The 20,990-nt window shown below is 37.5% G+C and overlaps 1 protein-coding gene and 1 long non-coding RNA gene across 2 annotated transcripts; one reads left to right on the top strand and one right to left on the bottom strand.

The window, feature by feature from the left end:
• The first annotated feature begins 2,057 nt into the window (after positions 1 to 2,057).
• Positions 2,058 to 19,376, top strand: LOC130723338 (ubiquitin C-terminal hydrolase 13-like). The gene is made up of 12 exons (XM_057574343.1): positions 2,058 to 2,114; positions 2,187 to 2,264; positions 2,358 to 2,446; positions 2,527 to 2,635; positions 3,538 to 3,606; positions 4,667 to 4,777; positions 5,020 to 5,075; positions 5,207 to 5,384; positions 5,460 to 5,561; positions 5,648 to 5,719; positions 6,039 to 6,104; positions 18,806 to 19,376. The coding sequence occupies exons 1-12, from the start codon at positions 2,073 to 2,075 to the stop codon at positions 18,962 to 18,964; spliced, it is 1,131 nt and encodes a 376-aa protein (XP_057430326.1). The 5' UTR covers positions 2,058 to 2,072; the 3' UTR covers positions 18,965 to 19,376.
• On the bottom strand, positions 5,128 to 7,235 carry LOC130723340 (uncharacterized). Its single transcript, XR_009014261.1, has 2 exons — positions 6,019 to 7,235; positions 5,128 to 5,816 (listed from the first exon to the last, which is right to left on the bottom strand). It is a non-coding gene; the product is annotated as an uncharacterized LOC130723340 (long non-coding RNA).
• Positions 19,377 to 20,990: the final 1,614 nt, after the last annotated feature.

The following is a 20,990-nucleotide window of genomic DNA, read 5'->3' as shown; positions in this document are numbered from 1 at the left end:
GTTAGAGGCTGCACTAAAACACCAAAAATATTTTGAAGAGCTTGAATTGAATGATCCCAAGTTTGTTGATGAATTAGTAAAGGGGAAGGATGACAAGTTGGAGGCGTGGAGGGGGCCGCCTACAAACTCAGATTGGGACCATGCACGTTTAGTCATACCATTTTTTAGGACTTCCTATGAAGCTACTATGTGCATTTCTGGTTCCACTTATGTGACAAGTAATATATACATCTTAGAGGTTCTTGGAGTTGGGAAAAAAATCAGGGAAATGTCTTGGTCAAATGAACCAAGTTTAAAGTGGATGGCTGAAATAATGAAGACAAAAAAAAAATGATAAGTATTGGGGAACAACTGATAATTTTAACATGTTAATGTTCATTGCTTTGGTGTTAGACCCCATATACAAATTAAAATTTCAGAAGCGAGTGACTCTTTTGAGTATAGCGAGTCAACCTTATAACTAAGTTGGAGTTGTGTTTAAAAGCAAGTTTTTAGGAGTTTAAAGGTGTGGTAGATGGGTCTCAAGGTGACAACTCGCAAGGAAGAGTGCAATTTTATGCTGAAAGCAGTGATGATCGTTATGGATATAATCAATACTTTGAATTAAGTGGGAGTAAAAATGAATTAACTAAGTACTTGAAGGATGGTTTAGAGGAACGTGGATCACTGAACATCTTAAATTGGTGGAAGCTGAATGCAAGTCGATATCCGATCCTTGCAAGCATTGCAAGAGAGTTGCTTACTATACCTATCTCCATGGTGGCTTCTGAATCCACCTTTAGTGCAGGAGGACGGGTGGTTGATCCGTATCGGAGTTCCTTAACTCCAAAAACATTGAAAACACTTATCTGTACTCAAGATTAGATTAAGGGGAAATATTCAAAATCATTACTTTCAAATGAGGAATTTATGGAGCTTGAGAAATATGAGCAAGGTATAATAACAAATTCTATTTGATGATTTTTTTTGTTGATACTTATGATATTAAGACTTTCTAGATAATTAGAAGTATTTGTTAATTTTGCAGAAGTGGCCTCCACTGAAGATATTGCTACCATCTCTATTGCGCTTGATGAAGATTGAAGGACTTCATTTTTTTTTATCTATAAGCTATTGTGAGTTCAATCTCTTTTTCTTAAAAAAATTAATTTATGCACAGAAAACCCTTCAAGTTCGGTGCTTTATACTCTCCTTTTCTCTCTCTGAACTGTGCATTACCATATATCAATTGAGGAAAGACCATGGACAATCTTGTTCTGTAACTGAATGGTTTTCTTGAAGTGGGAGAAAATTCATGAAAAGCTATGTGCAAGTGTTTTGTTTTTTTGGATATGAGTGAAGATTGAATGTATGTATAATGCTCTGCATCTTATGATTCTATTGTCTTGTTATCCGTTGAGTTAAAATGACAGTGTTGTGTCATTGTCAACATGTATATAGCTAGAAAAATGACAAGTTTTAGTGGCAGATTTGAAAGTAAAAGATGTCAATTAGTATTACAATTCTAGACGTGTGCAACAATAAAGGGTGTTCCCTTTTTCTTATTGATCTGTAATATGAAAAAATTCATAATAACACCTGGGAATTTGTTCTATTTGTCTAAATTCTACTTGTCTGTACCCTGTATCCTAACACTGCCAAATTGCCATTTGCACTATGGTAATCTTGTGTTCTTTGTCTATAATACAAAAGCTTGTTAACTTCTCTAGTTAATAGTGTTTGACAGGAAAATTACGGCTATGAAACTTAATGTCCAACCGCTTTTGAATGCTTATATTTGGAGGCACAAATATGTTGGTTTATAATACTTCTAACTTTTTTTTGTATTGGAATTTGGAATGCTTTTCTGATGATGTTAGTTCTCCTCATTGCTAAATGAGGAGGTAGATGCTGTTGAAGAATGCATTTGACTTTTTGGATGTGCAACTATGACTTTTTGTAAAATGTTTCTTTGTTGCTTTGCTTATTAAGTGGGGTGAAGCTTTAAATGAATTGATTGAGTCATATGGTTTGTGTTATGTTTGTCTTGTGACGCAACCTTTTTAATTATTTTCCATATTTTGACTTGGATAATGTGGTTTGTTTTCCCTGTTCTTGGTGTGCTTCCGTTTGAGGTTCTTCTTTGATTTGTTCTCAGTTCTGGGAGTGTTCAGATTTGTAAGTTTTCCTAACTCACCATATTGCAGGTCGGACAATTGAGAGAAGTGTCCAACAAGGTTCACAATGGAGAATTGAAGTTGTTTCTGGAAGTTGAGTGTGGAATGGTAACATTTGAATTATGGAATTTGTATACTATTTAAATAGCATGAAACATCAATACCCAAACAGTCCCGTTGAACATCTGTATTGTTGTTTAGGATTCCCATCCTATTGCACCACCTGACAAGACAAAGGATGATATATTACTTTTCTTCAAGCTATACGATCCTGAAAAGGAGGAGCTGCGGTACTGAGTAATTTTCTTTATTTTGTCATGTTTTGTATGATACCTTGGTTGACACAAGATTTGTTTCCTTATAATGGCAGTTATGTTGGACGGCTCTTTGTTAAGTGTACTGGCAAGCCCTCTGAAATCTTAACGAAGCTAAATGAAATGGCTGGTTATGATCCCGAGGAAGATATTGCACTTTATGAGGTTGGTTTGTATTTTTTCCTTTAATTCAGTTGTAACTTAGTGAATTTAGGCTACCAGCAATTCATTAATTTTGCTTGAAAATTCAAAATTGGAAAATCCCTTTTGAATGATCAATTCTTAGTTAGAGAAACTACTAGATTTGTAGCTGGGATGATAATCATGAGTGCTATAACAGATTTTTTAAGTAACTATGAACTTCTGGTATCACCGCATCAGAGCCTCATATTACCTAAATTACTGTTTCTGTATTATGTTATTAAGTTTTGGGAATCATCAAATCTTAGAACTTTACTTATTATTTTCCTAATTTAGTTATAAATCTTATAGATATATTCTCTGTTTATATAATTGAGTTTTCTGTTGGAAGGTGACTGGTGTTAGCTATGACCTGTTTAACCTTTGGCCACATGATAGGAGCTAGTATCTTTATTACTGAGAATAAGGAAAACTTCCTTTATTGCAGATTAGAACTAGCAGGAACTTTAGGGTCTGCCAAGCCTCCCAATGTCCAAGGGCCTTAAACTATCTCAAATGAATAGACACCCCTCCCTCTCAACCCCTCTTCCTATTTATCAGCAACATGCCTTACTCACTATCCCTCTAACAAACTATTATTCTGTTAACTAATTAACTAACTCATACTACTAACTTACTGTACACAGAAGTGTAGTATTTTCTTTATTTATTGTATATTCAATGTTTTAGTCTCTAAATTTACTTGGCATGGCATTAATGTATTATTGCATCATGTTCCATAGAAAATTCTTTCCTGCATAAGTTCTTCCAAAGAGGGAAGGATCCTTAGCTGCAATCTCATCTTCTGTTTCTGATCTGGATGAAACATTCTTCTTCCTAGTTGTTACTTGTTAATTAATGAATTGTCTGAACCTTGATTTGTGCAGGAAATTAAGTTTGAACCAAATGTCATGTGTGAACCTATTGACAAGAAAGCAACATTTCGAGCAAGCCAGGTGAGTTATATCCACAATTGATGCACAAATTAGTTGTTTGGTTCAGGTTTTGAAAAAATATTCTTGGGAATCTCAAGAAGGGCATTAATGGGAAATGGGAATGCGGATTTTATTGTATGTTTGACCAAAATGTTCGGGGGGACTGATTCTGACTGTTGGTAGTGGCAAGGAGTGGCTGGATTCCAGTGACCGGCTGTGATCTAGCACTGGCTGTCGTCAACACCTTACAATGGCAGAGGCCAGATGGTTTATAATTTTAGTGACAGTTGACAGTGACCATGTTTGGCCAGCGTCAAATGACAATAATAGCCAAGATTTGTATATTCTGGTGATTGGTAATGGTAGCTGAAGTTGTGATAGAATTCTAGGGTTTATAGTAGAGTGAGAAAAGGAAGAGAGAGTGAAGGAGAAACTGAATATGACTGTACTTTCATCCTCGGCGATCAGTGTACAATGCACATCACTATCATTTATATGAAGAAGTGAGCTCCTCTAACTGTCTAATGGTTAGTAACTAACTGGACAGTGATGTAACTAACTGTCTAACAGGTAGTAACTAACTGTAACACACTGTAACTAACTACAACTAACTAAACTAGCTTAGGTAAACAGTACAACAAAAAGAATACTCTCTTCCAAGTTGCCAGTCACTTTTGGTGGTAATAGCAGAGGGTGGATTGCTTCTGACAACTGGAGACTGGGATGTGGCAGTTGTGGTCAATGGCTGCATCTTGTGGTGGTGGTAGGCTGATGACATGTTGGTACAACTTACAAGGCCCAGTTTGTGGCGACTCACGAAGCTTGTTTGCCCCTATGCCTTGGGAATAGAGCAAATCCCTACCCCTATCTCCTCCAGATGAAAGTGTGAGAATGGTTAGCAAAATTATTCTCAGGAATCAGTTTTGATTGGGAATACTTTTTGAGATGGTTTAGCAAAAATGGAAATATAATATTCCCTTGTAAAGATTCTCAGGACTCATAAAAGATTGCTTGAACCAAGTACCTCAATTGAGTTACTAAATCTTCTGTTGGCATATTGATGTGTATTCTATACTTGCAGCTGGAGGATGGTGATATTGTATGCTTTCAGAAAGCTCCACCTGTGGATGGTGAAGAGCATTTCCGCTATCCAGATGTGCCCTCATATTTAGAATATGTGCACAATCGCCAGGTACTTTTGTATTTTTCATTACTTAATGCAGCAGTTTGTTTGATTTTAGATTATGTGGAAATGAAATCTTCCAGAACTTCTATTCTGTCATATTTATACCTTAAATATCATAATTTACTTCTGTACACTATGGGCACTGGCATTTACATATATGTGTGTATAAACAGTCAAGCTTGCAAGTTCATTATGTTTATATTAAAATTTAACAGCTAAGTTGCTTTGTCTATTTGCTGTACTATTAGGTGGTTCACTTTCGATCTCTGGATAGACCTAAGGAAGATGACTTTTTCTTAGAGATGTAAGCTGCTTGGTACTTATTGGAGTAAATGAAATGAACTATTTTACCAATGGGAAGATGAAAATATTTGTATGTTATTATGCTTAACATTCTATCCTTATTCTTATACTCTTATTTATATTGATTTCTAGGTCAAGGCTTTATACATATGATGATGTGGTGGAGAAAGTAGCGCAACAACTTGGTTTGGATGATCCATCTAAAATACGGCTTACCCCACATAACTGCTACTCTCAGCAACCAAAACCCCAGCCAATTAAGTACCGAGGGGTGGAACATTTGTCTGATATGCTAGTTCACTACAATCAGGTAGTTATGGTTAGTTAACTCCTTAATGGTTGTTCTTTGAAGTGCTATACATCTGATTCCTTTCTTCAATGTCAGACCTCAGATATACTATACTATGAAGTACTTGATATCCCTCTACCAGAATTACAAGGTTTGAAGACTCTGAAAGTTGCATTTCATTATGCCACGAAGGATGAAGTGAGTATGGTGACCTGCTTCTCTTCCATTTTCGGCTTGATTTCTCTCTTAACCCGTTGCTATATTTCTTTAATTTGTTCAATCAGGTGGTTAGTCATACCATCAGACTTCCAAAGCAGAGTACTGTGGGGGATGTCCTTGATGATCTTAAAACAAAGGTGAAGTTGTTAAACTTTTTTCCTTAAACTTGCATGCATTGCATTTGCAGATAAAAGAGTTATGGTGTTTGCACAACTTTATGGTAACAGGTCACCACTGCACAGATAGAGCACACATGGCTTCATTTGAATTGTGAATTCTAAAGGGAAAAAAGTTGTACCACTTAGATGAAACCATCTTTGCCTGTTTTCAGTAGTTGTGACCGCATTATTGTGTAATTTGAAAAAATATTGCCAACTCTTTCCCCAATTAATAAATTTTCACTTGGTAGTATATTATAAATCTGTATCTTGCTTACCTTTTACTGTTGGTGCTCAGGTAGAGTTGTCCCATCCTAATGCCGAGCTTCGGTTGCTTGAAGTTTTCTATCACAAGATATACAAGGTATGAACTGAATTAAGTGTATTTATAATGATAGAAATGTATATAAAAGGGAGATAAATCTTAAACTGAATTAAGTGTATTTATAATGATAGAAATGTATATAAAAGGGAGAGAAATCTGAAACTGAATTAAGTGTATCTTGTAAAACTAGTTGGTACTGTGTGATCAACTCTATTTGTAGAGTTGCAAAGCTACCAGCAGCTTCTAACAGAAGGTTAACAGTTCGTTAACAAACTTGTACAATCTTAAACTAACTGACAGCTATATGCAACTAACTGCTAAACTAAAAGTTATGCACTGAACAGAATTAGATATTACAGAACACATGTAACATAGATGAGTGACAGAGGCATATATCTCGAACATTCCCTCTGTAGATTCAAGGGGTAGCTGAAGGAGAGAACACCCTGAGTTTAGACGGCCTTAGTAAGGATGTCTGCAACTTGTTCATGGGTTAGAATGTGTGGGATGCTGAGTGACTTAGCCAAAACCTTTTCCCTGACAAAGATCACATCTAGTTCTATATGTTTTGTCCTGGAATGCATTACTGGATTATGGTTCCGCAGTAAGGAAAACAAAGTAGGGTGTATTTTGGGCATAAAACTTCCTGACATAGACCGGGTCTGCATAGGATGAATAACATGGATCCTGGAGGAATAGGTACAGAGAGGAATTAAATATAGAGGGTTGAGATGACTGGCCAGAATTGTCTGGGTTGAGATTGCAGGTGACACAATATAAATTTTTTATTAAGTATATTGTATATTGTATATTATTCATATATATACCACTGAGTTCGGGAGCCCCTCTACTATCCATACAATGATCAAATAGTTCACAAGGCGAGTTATTCGGCCTTCTGGCCTACTTTCTCAAACCACAGCTACTATATTTGCCATTATACAGATAGCAAAGAGGACCGTAACAATGGATCTTTGGTCGGATATATTTCTGATACACCAGATCCCTTGAAGGGCAAGTGTAGAGCATACTCTATATCTTGAAGAGCCATCTTCTCCGGAATCTCAAGAGTTTATGTCATATTAACAAGAATCAAGCTTTCAGAAAGGAAATAAGGAGTTTAGAAAGACATGTTTTTAGATCACACTGATATTATTGATTGATAGGAAACTCGATGATCTTACAAGTGAAGATATGGGCTCCTTATATAGGCAGAGGAGTCCTAATACAAACAACATTTAGTGGTTTTTTACATCATTGCTTACATCATCATCCTGGTAGATGTGTATCACACATTATTGTCACACTTTATCAACATAATTACTAAAGTGATTTATTTTACAATAAACGACAAATGACTCAGCGCATTAGTTTCGTCTTTTGCATATGGGTTCATGTTCTGGCGACATATTCATGTCAGACAGATTCCCGCTGTCGTCAAAAAGCATTGGCTCTGGTTCTTCAAAGGGCTGAGATGGCTCTGGATAAGGATCTTGTGCATCATGCATTATTACACATCCTGGTCCACTTAGGTCTACCGCACTAAGAGTTTTGTTGGAAACACTCTTGATGGTTGGTATGACCTTTTTTCCTTGATTATGAATAGTAGGAGGATCTTCCTTTAGAGGGAAACAGATAATATCCATCGGCTTCAGATGAGAGCAGGTGGAGCTAAGGTTAATTACTTCACCATAAGTTCCATTTAGCTCATGGAGCTGGATTATTAGCTCGGCTTGGTGGAAGGGTGGTTTATCTTCCCCTTGGAATATTGAGATACTTGGAAATGTTGACCAGATCCTAACTTGATTCTGAGTCCAAAGAAACTTTGTTGTAGGATGTTGGAAATAAGGTCGATGAATTATTGCAATAGTCACATACTTGTTTTGTTCTTCGTTACTTAACTTCCAAGTCTCCATTCTCTCGAGCTCTGACTTGAGGTTTTTCTTCCAAAGATCCAGTGGTTGATACCATTCTAACCAATTCCAAAGTAATGAGGATTCATTTCCTGGATTTTCTAGAAATTCAAGCATCTTCATTGTTGGGAATAAAATGGGATAATTATGAAGTACCGTAGTACACCATAAATACCATAAGTCTTCCTCAATGAATGACTGTCCTGATAAAATGGCAAAAATATTCAGGAAAGGGGCTGCTGGATGAAACCAGGTAGCTTTAGGTTCAATGCCATGCTTGTGTAAGGACAGTGCTAGATAATGAAACATGTGATCTTCAGCAAATCTTTTGATGATACTCGGATTCAAAAAATCTGTTGAGAGCTCAGGTGGAAAGTCTCTTCTTCTGGCAAAAGAGGAAGATGAGATTTCTACGTTCATCAGGATGAGAGGATATGAGTTGGTGGATGAGATCATTTGGATGGGTTTTTCTGGTGATTCGGGCCTAGAGAGATAATATGGAATGAGATTTTTGGACCCTTGAACATGTTTGACAGAGAAATCATACAGAGAAAACCATTCCTTAAGCCTGAGGATTTGAGGATTGGGAGGAGTTTTGTTTTTGAACTCAAGCATTTTTGGAAATGATGAGTTGTCAATTTGGACTTCAAAATGATGACCTCTGAGATGGAAATCAAATTTCTTGATTCCATATTTGACTGCTAAGGTCTCCTTAAAGGTAGTGTGGTAATGGAGTTCAGCATCTTTAAACTGACCGCTAGCATGTCCACAATAGAACTTCTGGTTACCAATTTCTTCAATCAGCACTGCAGCCCAGTAGTGATCACTTGCATCAGTTTGTAGAATCCTTTTCCCATCTCCAGGGATCTTTAGAGGAGGAGGATTTTGAGCAGCTTTTTTCAAGAACTTTACTGCTTCTGTTTGCTCCTTTCCCCATGGTGATGCATTCTTCCTCAACATCTTGGAGAGCTTTGATGTGTATCTAGAGACATGTGGAATGAAGTCTCTAATGTAATTCAGAATTCCAAGAAATTGTTGAATTTGCTTTGTATTGAGTCCTTCATCAGGGAACTTTGGAAGTTCTTCAACGATATGGGGTTGAGGAACATATTTTCCTTCAGCAAAGTGCATTCCTAAGAAATCCACTTCCTTTGTTGCAATTTGAGATTTCCTAGATGAGAGCATGACCCCATGCTTGTTGCATATGTCATGGAATTGTTGAAGGAGTTCTTTATGACTTTTTTCATCTGGAGAAAATAAAAGTACGTCATCAATGTATACTAGAGAGGTATGTAGTATTGGTTCAAAGATTCTTGTCATGGCTCTCTGGAATAATGATGGTGCCACCTTGAGACCGAATGGAAGAACTGTCCATTGGTAATGAGCATTTGGGATACAGAAAGCTGTCTTGGGTCTGTCCTTGGGATCAAGGCCAAGTTGCCAAAATCCTGACTTCATATCAAACTTTGAAAAGATATGGGCATTCTTTATATAGGAATAAAGAGAATAGATCTTTGGTAATGGAAACTTATCATCCTTAATGAATTGATTCAAAGGACGATAATCCACTACGAGCCTTTTCTTTTGCCTGACCTGTTCTGATCTCTTATTCACATAAAACGCCGTGCAAGCCCATTCTGATCTGGTTGGTTCTATCAGACCTTGCTTGATAAGCTGTTGACATTCTTCCTGTGCAGCTTTGAGTTCTGACGGAGTCATTCCAGGATGTGCCGCTTTTGTAGGATTGATGTCTTCATTTAGCTTAAAAGGTAACTGAATAAAAAATTCTTCTTTCTTCCAGAGAGGATTTGGATGCCTGAAGAGGTCATGACTGTCTGCACAAAGTTTTAACAACTTTTCTTGTATCTCTTCATATCCGGGAGGAGCTTCTGCCAGGGTAAACAGCTTAGGTAAAAGGCAAAATGGCTTAAAATCTCTTTTGTACCTGATTCCATTGGCGAGAATTTTAAGCTTTTGGCTTTGGACGTAGATATCCCAACCGATTAGAATATCTTTGTCTGGAAGCTCGGACCCTATGACTCTTGTCCACCAAATAAAATTAGGGAAAAACTTAATCCCAATTTTATTTTTAGTCATGAGGGTGGTTTTGAATGTCTCTCTGTTGGCTGCTTTGAAATGATGAGTCTCTTTTACCCAATATTCAGAGGGTAATATGGCTGGATTCATCATACTGCGCATTGCTCCAGTATCTATAAAAGCAATGGTTCGTATTGGCACATGATACTTTGATGGAAGTATTTGGACTTCAATGTTTGGCAATGAAAGAGACTCAGGATTCACAATATTAATTTCTGGTTTAATCTCTTGCATGTTTAGTACTGGAAAATGTCTCATTTCAGTACCATCTTCATCTCCATCAGAACTTCCTGTATCTTCAAGAGATTCAACATCTGAGTCTTGTATGCCAAAGATTGTAAGGCCATCTGGTGCTTCTTGCTCTTCGTACAAAGATTCAACATCTTCGTCTTCATCTAAAAGGAGGGATTTAACAAGTTTGACCGCCTTTTCCTTCTTTTTAGGACAGTATTTTGAGAAATGTCCTTTTTCTCCACAGATGAAGCACCTTCTATTCTTCCCTTTCCCTCTGAAGGGTTTCTTCTTGAAGAACTTAAAGTTTTTCTTCTTCCCTTTTTTGGAAAATGACTTCTTTCCTTTTTTGAAGGGCTTTGAGGCTTTGCAATGGCAATTCTCATCTTTGCATTTTATCTTTTGATATTTCTTTTTGCAGATACCTTTGTACTTCTTTTTATCATCCATCATCTTCTCAAAGAGTTGTTGTTGGCTGCAAATCTTTTCAAGTGCAGCAATACTGACTTGATAGATTTCTCCCATGGTCATTTGGGTGACATCTTTATTCATAGCCTGAAGAATTCTCCACATTTCTTCTTGTATCTCCTCTGGAAGTGAACCAACATAGGTATTTTTCAGACTAGGATCATTTACCCCATTCAGCTGGTAGAATCTCTGGGACATCCTTTGATAGTGTCGTTCTAAGTCTGTCCTCTTGAGAGAACAACACTTCATTTCAAAGTATTCCCTTCGGACTTCTTTGTCTAGAAGTGATTGATCTCCTAAAAACTGGAATTGCAAAGTTGTAACCACCTCCGGGATAGAGATTCTATGGAATGAGTCTTGATGGACTGCCCCGAGACTTTCATACCATTCTTTCAGAACTCCGGTCATATTGGCACAAAATTCTTCAATGACCTTATATTGATCCGCATCAGCTTTTACCATCTTTGCATCTAGCCATGCCTTGAAGTCTAAAAACTTCTTTCTCCATTGGGATGGAGGGATATTGTCAATAGAGAAAAGAGGAGTTCCTGAAGGATTGGGAGTATTAATCTCTCGAGGATGTAGTCTTGCCGACTCATATTCCATTGGTGCCGACGATTCTTCATTTATGGCAGTAGCCATAAATGCATTCGTCAGGTCAGCATACTGAGAGGATCCTTCTGAGTCTTCTGATGCTTCTTCTGAAGACATCTCTTCACCATCTGAGAGGTTTTGAGTAGATTGAGCTACCATCAAAGCATGTTTTGGAGAGGATGCAGAGGAGGCTATTTATGTCTTCTTTGGAGAAGGTTCTGGTGATTGCTCTGAGGATGATATGGGTTCAGGAATGACTTTTTCCTTTCTTTTCTCTCTTGAAGTGCTAGTATCTATTTTTAGGTATGGAGGGAAAAGAGGAGTGGTCATTTGTGGTTTTGTCAAGGCGAAGTTTGGGAAAATCTTTGAAGGTAAGGTATAGTAAGGATCACCTTCAAAAGCCATTGGGTTCTGGTGTTTGGAAACATGCTCCTTCAATTCTTCATATTGAGCTTGCGTTTTTCTTAACTCCCTTTCTTTCTCCATGAAAGCGGTGTTGAAAATCCTTTCCTTTTTCATCGCACCAACTTCTTCTTCAAGGTTCTCCAACTTTTGCTTGACTTCTCTGTAATGTTTCTGCAATTTTGTAGACATTTTGTTAATTTCTTGTTCTAAGAAATCAACCTTTTCATCTATCTTCTGCAGAATCTTGTTTTGAGCTAAAGAGTTCTCTGTCTGCCAGTTTAGAACTTCTTCAGCTTGAGTAACAGGTTTCGCTGTTCCATCAGGAAGTACTTCAGTGCTGGTAACAAAAGGTTTAATTTGAACCCTTTTGTTTGGGTCAGTTTTCCTTTCAAGAGGAGGAAAATCATGAGAGGAGAACATCATGCAAGTTTCTTGCTGTAAAGGCTTCGGAATAGAAAACCTGTTGCTGCTTTTACAGTTTGTAGGAGGAGGCCAAGTGACCAAAGTAGGATCATTTGGTGGAGAACATGGTTTTTCTTTTCTCAAAGCCATCAGGCCTTTTCGATAGAGAGGTAGTGGTTCAGGTTTTGAAGAAAGAGACCAAGGTTGATTCCTTGGCTTTGGCTTTCTTGGTTTTGGAGGAGGTTGACAGGGAGATTTTGATTTCTTTTTCTCTTCTTCTTCTTCCTCATCTCTGTCCATCCAGCAATCACAGTCTTCATCACACATTTCTGGGGCCACATCCCACAGGAAATGACCATTTATCTTGTCACTGTAGATAGGAGTGCCATCTTTTGTAAAGGAATGAACAGGAATCTCCTTTTCCTTTTCTCCAAGTGTAATCATCATAGTAGAAAATACAGGGTTGGAGGAAGAGGATGGGGCTTCTTCCTTTTTCCTGAAAATAGTCTTAACATTACCATCGGAGAGTCTTCTCATGGTAAATTCTGTAGACATCACAGGCTGTCGTTCTTTCTTAAAAGCTTCATAGTTACTAATCCACTCTCTTGGAATTAGTTCTTCAAGTTCCCTCCTGGGGATTTGCTTTGGAATCTGAATGATGGATGGAGCATGATTCTCAGAATTTGCTATAACCATTAAAGCATTTTCTGAAAGTTTATTCTCCATAGGAAGATCAATAAAATGATCTTGTAAACGGAATACAATCTGATGATTCAGGGAGGCCGCAAAGGCGTCTGAATCTTGGGAAGCACCCACCATCTGGACTTGTACCTTAAATCTTTTTGGTACTGTGGGATCTGCCAAGTGAACATTGAAGTTTGGAAACATAGTAAGAACTACGCTCCCAGCATTCAAGGTAGTCAAAACTGTTCCAATGACTGCATGTTCATACTGATGGAAGGTTGAGTCTATGAGTGAGACTCTTGCAGTTACCGGAAGTCCTTTCCGTCCATGGAGAGTAAGGATTAGACGAACTGCTCCAAGATGCAAGGCTACATAGCCTTCTTGTTGCCACAGCTTGATTAATGTAGGATCTATTTCCAGATCCACATACTGTTCTACCGAAGTTGCCCTGAGCTGACACTTATCCAGTTTGGTAGTCTGGATAAACTCTTTGACTCCTGGTCGAGGAGTTGAGATTAATTTTCTGATAGACCATGTGAAGCCAGACTTATGCCTTCTAAAGACATTATATGGACTGAGAAGTGGTGGTACTGCTGTTTCGATCTGAGCACCTTCTGGAACATAGGAATATTCCACAAGGTTTTCTATTTTTGAAGCAAGGGTCTGTTTACAAGAAGCAGGGATTAAGATTTTTGAGGTGTGATTTACAGAGCTAGATCTGGGGGAGTCTATTTGGTTGTCACTCATGTTTGTGGAGGTTTCCTTCCTACTCACCTTCATCCTATTATTATAACATATACCCTCGAGAAAAAGGACAGAGAAGATTGCTCAGACTGCAGTTAGGCTCAGACTGCAGTTAGGCTCAGTGGTTTTTGAGAAGATTCCAAACACCAGAACCCAATGGCTTTTGAAGGTGATCCTTACTATACCTTACCTTCAAAGATTTTCCCAAACTTCGCCTTGACAAAACCACAAATGACCACTCCTCTTTTCCCTCCATACCCAAAAATAGATACTAGCACTTCAAGAGAGAAAAGAAAGGAAAAAGTCATTCCTGAACCCATATCATCCTCAGAGCAATCACCAGAACCTTCTCCAAAGAAGACATAAATAGCCTCCTCTGCATCCTCTCCAAAACATGCTTTGATGGTAGCTCAATCTACTCAAAACCTCTCAGATGGTGAAGAGATGTCTTCAGAAGAAGCATCAGAAGACTCAGAAGGATCCTCTCAGTATGCTGACCTGACGAATGCATTTATGGCTACTGCCATAAATGAAGAATCGTCGGCACCAATGGAATATGAGTCGGCAAGACTACATCCTCGAGAGATTAATACTCCCAATCCCAATGGAGAAAGAAGTTTTTAGACTTCAAGGCATGGCTAGATGCAAAGATGGTAAAAGCTGATGCGGATCAATATAAGGTCATTGAAGAATTTTGTGCCAATATGACCGGAGTTCTGAAAGAATGGTATGAAAGTCTCGGGGCAGTCCATCAAGACTCATTCCATAGAATCTCTATCCCGGAGGTGGTTACAACTTTGCAATTCCAGTTTTTAGGAGATCAATCACTTCTAGACAAAGAAGTCCGAAGGGAATACTTTGAAATGAAGTGTTGTTCTCTCAAGAGGACAGACTTAGAACGGCACTATCAAAGGATGTCCCAGAGATTCTACCAGCTGAATGGGGTAAATGATCCTAGTCTGAAAAATACCTATGTTGGTTCACTTCCAGAGGAGTTACAAGAAGAAATGTGGAGAATTCTTCAGGCTATGAATAAAGATGTCACCCAAATGACCATGGGAGAAATCTATCAAGTCAGTATTGCTGCACTTGAAAAGATTTGCAGCCAACAACAACTCTTTGAGAAGATGATGGATGATAAAAAGAAGTACAAAGGTATCTGCAAAAAGAAATATCAAAAGATAAAATGCAAAGATGAGAATTGCCATTGCAAAGCCTCAAAGCCCTTCAAAAAAGGAAAGAAGTCATTTTCCAAAAAAGGGAAGAAGAAAAACTTTAAGTTCTTCAAGAAGAAACCCTTCAGAGGGAAAGGGAAGAATAGAAGGTGCTTCATCTGTGGAGAAAAAGGACATTTCTCAAAATACTGTCCTAAAAAGAAGGAAAAGGCGGTCAAACTTGTTAAATCCCTCCTTTTAGATGAAGACGAAGATGTTGAATCTTTGTACGAAGAGCAAGAAGCACCAGATGGCCTTACAATCTTTGGCATACAAGACTCAGATGTTGAATCTCTTGAAGATACAGGAAGTTCTGATGGAGATGAAGATGGTACTGAAATGAGACATTTTCCAGTACTAAACATGCAAGAGATTAAACCAGAAATTAATATTGTGAATCCTGAGTCTCTTTCATTGCCAAACATTGAAGTCCAAATACTTCCATCAAAGTATCATGTGCCAATACGAACCATTGCTTTTATAGATACTGGAGCAATGCGCAGTATGATGAATCCAGCCATATTACCCTCTGAATATTGGGTAAAAGAGACTCATCATTTCAAAGCAGCCAACAGAGAGACATTCAAAACCACCCTCATGACTAAAAATAAAATTGGGATTAAGTTTTTCCCTAATTTTATTTGGTGGACAAGAGTCATAGGGTCCGAGCTTCCAGACAAAGATATTCTAATCGGTTGGGATATCTACGTCCAAAGCCAAAAGCTTAAAATTCTCGCCAATGGAATCAGGTACAAAAGAGATTTTAAGCCATTTTGCCTTTTACCTAAGCTGTTTACCCTGGCAGAAGCTCCTCCCGGATATGAAGAGATACAAGAAAAGTTGTTAAAACTTTGTGCAGACAGTCATGACCTCTTCAGGCATCCAAATCCTCTCTGGAAGAAAGAAGAATTTTTTATTCAGTTACCTTTTAAGCTAAATGAAGACATCAATCCTACAAAAGCGGCACATCCTGGAATGACTCCGTCATAACTCAAAGCTGCACAGGAAGAATGTCAACAGCTTATCAAGCAAGGTCTGATAGAACCAACCAGATCAGAATGGGCTTGCACGGCGTTTTATGTGAATAAGAGATCAGAACAGGTCAGGCAAAAGAAAAGGCTCGTAGTGGATTATCGTCCTTTGAATCAATTCATTAAGGATGATAAGTTTCCATTACCAAAGATCTATTCTCTTTATTCCTATATAAAGAATGCCCATATCTTTTCAAAGTTTGATATGAAGTCAGGATTTTGGCAACTTGGCCTTGATCCCAAGGACAGACCCAAGACAGCTTTCTGTATCCCAAATGCTCATTACCAATGGACAGTTCTTCCATTCGGTCTCAAGGTGGCACCATCATTATTCCAGAGAGCCATGACAAGAATCTTTGAACCAATACTACATACCTCTCTAGTATACATTGATGACGTACTTTTATTTTCTCCAGATGAAAAAAGTCATAAAGAACTCCTTCAACAGTTCCATGACATATGCAACAAGCATGGGGTCATGCTCTCATCTAGGAAATCTCAAATTGCAACAAAGGAAGTGGATTTCTTAGGAATGCACTTTGCTGAAGGAAAATATGTTCCTCAACCCCATATCGTTGAAGAACTTCCAAAGTTCCCTGATGAAGGACTCAATACAAAGCAAATTCAACAATTTCTTGGAATTCTGAATTACATTAGAGACTTCATTCCACATGTCTCTAGATACACATCAAAGCTCTCCAAGATGTTGAGGAAGAATGCATCACCATGGGGAAAGGAGCAAACAGAAGCAGTAAAGTTCTTGAAAAAAGCTGCTCAAAATCCTCCTCCTCTAAAGATCCCTGGAGATGGGAAAAGGATTCTACAAACTGATGCAAGTGATCACTACTGGGCTGCAGTGCTGATTGAAGAAATTGGTAACCAGAAGTTCTATTGTGGACATGCTAGCGGTCAGTTTAAAGATGCTGAACTCCATTACCACACTACCTTTAAGGAGACCTTAGCAGTCAAATATGGAATCAAGAAATTTGATTTCCATCTCAGAGGTCATCATTTTGAAGTCCAAATTGACAACTCATCATTTCCAAAAATGCTTGAGTTCAAAAACAAAACTCCTCCCAATCCTCAAATCCTCAGGCTTAAGGAATGGTTTTCTCTGTATGATTTCTCTGTCAAACATGTTCAAGGGTCCAAAAATCTCATTCCATATTATCTCTCTAGGCCCGAATCACCAGAAAAACCCATCCAAATGATCTCATCCACCAACTCATATCCTCTCATCCTGATGAACGTAGAAATCTCATCTTCCTCTTTTGCCAGAAGAAGAGACTTTCCACCTGAGCTCTCAACAGATTTTTTGAATCCGAGTATCATCAAAAGATTTGCTGAAGATCACATGTTTCATTATCTAGCACTGTCCTTACACAAGCATGGCATTGAACCTAAAGCTACCTGGTTTCATCCAGCAGCCCCTTTCCTGAATATTTTTGCCATTTTATCAGGACAGTCATTCATTGAGGAAGACTTATGGTATTTATGGTGTACTACGGTACTTCATAATTATCCCATTTTATTCCCAACAATGAAGATGCTTGAATTTCTAGAAAATCCAGGAAATGAATCCTCATTACTTTGGAATTGGTTAGAATGGTATCAACCACTGGATCTTTGGAAGAAAAACCTCAAGTCAGAGCTCGAGAGAATGGAGACTTGGAAGTTAAGTAACGAAGAACAAAACAAGTATGTGACTATTGCAATAATTCATCGACCTTATTTCCAACATCCTACAACAAAGTTTCTTTGGACTCAGAATCAAGTTAGGATCTGGTCAACATTTCCAAGTATCTCAATATTCCAAGGGGAAGATAAACCACCCTTCCACCAAGCCGAGCTAATAATCCAGCTCCATGAGCTAAATGGAACTTATGGTGAAGTAATTAACCTTAGCTCCACCTGCTCTCATCTGAAGCCGATGGATATTATCTGTTTCCCTCTAAAGGAAGATCCTCCTACTATTCATAATCAAGGAAAAAAGGTCATACCAACCATCAAGAGTGTTTCCAACAAAACTCTTAGTGCGGTAGACCTAAGTGGACCAGGATGTGTAATAATGCATGATGCACAAGATCCTTATCCAGAGCCATCTCAGCCCTTTGAAGAACCAGAGCCAATGCTTTTTGACGACAGCGGGAATCTGTCTGACATGAATATGTCGCCAGAACATGAACCCATATGCAAAAGACGAAACTAGTGCGCTGAGTCATTTGTCGTTTATTGTAAAATAAATCACTTTAGTAATTATGTTGATAAAGTGTGACAATAATGTGTGATACATATCTACCAGGATGATGATGTAAGCAATGATGTAAAAAATCACTAAATGTTGTTTGTATTAGGACTCCTCTGCCTATATAAGGAGCCCATATCTTCACTTGTAAGATCATCGAGTTTCCTATCAATCAATAATATCAGTGTGTTCTAAAAACATGTCTTTCTAAACTCCTTATTTCCTTTCTGAAAGCTTGATTCTTGTTAATATGACATAAACTCTTGAGATTCCGGAGAAGATGGTTCTTCAAGATATAGAGTATGCTCTACACTTGCCCTTCAAGGGATCTGGTGTATCAGAAATATATCCGACCAAAGCTTGAAGAACTAATTCCAAGAGAGTGGATTAGTAACTATGAAGCTTTTAAGAAAGAACGACAGCCTGAATATATATAATTGTGCTAGTTCGATCACAGTTAAACTAATTCAGTGTCGCTTTTTAAAGCACTGTGGATGATGTTATGTCAGTATTGATGATTCACATAGAAAGAGTAAATTTGTTATTATTGTTGCAAACAAGTTTATTTGGGGTCAGAGATTAAATTTACTATATTTGGTATGCAATTATGATTCTTCAGTTGCATGTTTGATTATGCTATCTCACAATTAGACAAAAAAGAATTTTTAATATTGAAATCTTTTTATCACTTTCTGATACTCTGCCTGTGCAGGTCTTCCCTCCAAATGAAAAGATCGAAAACATCAATGACCAATACTGGACATTACGAGCAGAGGAGGTAGGAATCTCTTTCTGTGAGTTTGGGTTCAATTCTGCATTATTCTACAACTTTGGGCTCGTGGCAAAGATAGCAAAAGGCTACTCTGTATAGGCAACTAATGAAATTAGCAATTCAGATGGTGTTTGCAGACTTAAGTTATTGGTATTTAATTCTTTCTGTCAATGGAGTACATTGCTATCAACACCTTCTGTATCTGCCGATCTCAGCGCATTGAGCTTTTTACTGCTTCCGTTTTCTTATGGAGGTTTTTCAAGTTGAGGTCATTGATCATCATCACTGAACTGTATCAGTACATATGATTTTTGGATTAGTGAGTGTATACAGGGTATAGTTGGTTGACTTTTGGTCATTTTCTTGATTGCTTCCTGATTTTGTTTAGTTAGAAGTGTCAATCCGAGGGCTGCATAATGGTGTAACAAAGACAACTTATATTTAATGTTGTAAAAATGACTTGCCAGCCTCCATAAAATCTATGCTAGCATGGAATTTTTACAATTTCGTATGGCTGTTTCTGCTGTTTTTAAACCTCGTAGCTATGTATAGGACATGAGAACAGGAATGGAAATTACTAGCGCCAGTAAAGGAAAAAATATGAAGCCTGAATTTTAGTTTCTTTTTTTTTGCTTAAGATGCTGCTTTGAACCGCACAAATAAATGTGGTTTGTTATTTTTTAAGAGTTCTAACACAACACAGCCTTTCATAAACAGATTTATCAAACCACAATTATAAGTGCAGAAAGCTTTTTTTACCGCACATATAGGTGCGGAATGCATATCCTGTGCCAGTAGCTGAGAATCCAGCATACTGCACTTATATACTTGTTTAACATACTGCACTTATATGTGCGGTACATGTTTACTGTCGGACTAAAAAAACATACTGCACTTATGAGATGCTGATGTTACATCACATTATAAATGTGGTATTAAAAAAACATTCTACATTTTAAAAGTGGGGGGAAAAGAAATGAGTGTACCAACTAAGAAAAGCAGCGATGGAAGATGAAGATAACTAGCATAAGCTTGATTCCATCAAGCTTGATCTCCACTTATGAGGAAGATGAAGTGATGAGAATGAGAGATGAAGGGAGTATGATATGGTGAGTTAAATGGGTTGGAAAATGGAGAGGTGAATGAGTTGGGAGATGAAGATGATGGGATGAAAAATAAAATGGGAGGCTTCGGTGAATTTTTTTTTTAAAGGGATGGCATAAACATTGATGGAGTGACAAGAAAATCAAAACCCTTGCTAATATCAGCGAAGTTATTATTATTTTTGGGTAGATAATATCAGCGAAAATTAATAACATTAAGGACATGCACAAAGTCCTTTGATTTTAGTAAATTTTAGATGTTAACTCAATGGTGAATAAGTCTAATCATATACTTTTTTTTTGAACTAATCATATACTTTATTAAATCTAAGTTTATTGGTTAAATATGTTAAAAAGAGAAATTGCTGAAAAATTCAGTGATAATAAAAAGAGTAAGTTTTTTCTTATTTATAGTATTGAGTAAATTTATTTTTTATAGCTCTTGACCAACCACAAATTAACTTATGTTTTTCACAAAAATCAATAAAAATAAACGTTTTAGAGAACTATTTTTTTTATAATCTTAATCAAACACACTTTTTGTCTATACATTACCATCTCCTCCTCTCATAAAATTTGAACTAAAGATTATGGGGCTGTTTGGTATGGTAGAGAAAGGTAAGAGAGAAATAGAAGAGAGATAGAGGGGAGATGAGAGCATAAGCCTTGTTTGGTATGGGGAAGTGGGGAGAGAGGGGAGGTGCAGAGGCGGATCCAACACCTTTTTGCACTCTAACCAAATTCGAGAGAAATAGACTATATGCTGTTTTTTCTACTTAGGAATTTTACACCGCTGGAAAGTTGTATTCAGACGCCAAAAAAATGTTTACATTGAATAAAATTATTTTTAATTCTGAAAATAACTCTTCTCCTTTATTTTTTCTATCATACCGAACAATCTATCAAATCCATTATATTTCTCATCTCTTTTCCTATACTAATATTTTCTTTTCCCTCTCTCTCTCCTAAACCAAACAAAATAATATATGATGACTAAAAAAAATCTCTCCTTCCTTCCCTCC

Source organism: Lotus japonicus, chromosome 6, assembly GCF_012489685.1.
Source record: "Lotus japonicus ecotype B-129 chromosome 6, LjGifu_v1.2".
Classification (NCBI taxonomy): domain Eukaryota; kingdom Viridiplantae; phylum Streptophyta; class Magnoliopsida; order Fabales; family Fabaceae; genus Lotus; species Lotus japonicus.
The sequence above is the reverse complement of the archived record's forward strand: the minus strand, read 5'-3'. Positions and strand labels throughout refer to the sequence as shown.

Excerpts from the sequence above, each read along its gene's own strand:
- LOC130723338 (XM_057574343.1), top strand. The coding sequence starts at position 2,073 with ATGTGGTTTGTTTTCCCTGTTCTTGGTGTGCTTCCGTTTGAG. Across the intron at positions 2,447-2,526 it reads CCTGAAAAGGAGGAGCTGCG|TTATGTTGGACGGCTCTTTG; the intron begins GTACTGAGTAAT and ends TTATAATGGCAG. Across the intron at positions 5,076-5,206 it reads GATGACTTTTTCTTAGAGAT|GTCAAGGCTTTATACATATG; the intron begins GTAAGCTGCTTG and ends ATTGATTTCTAG.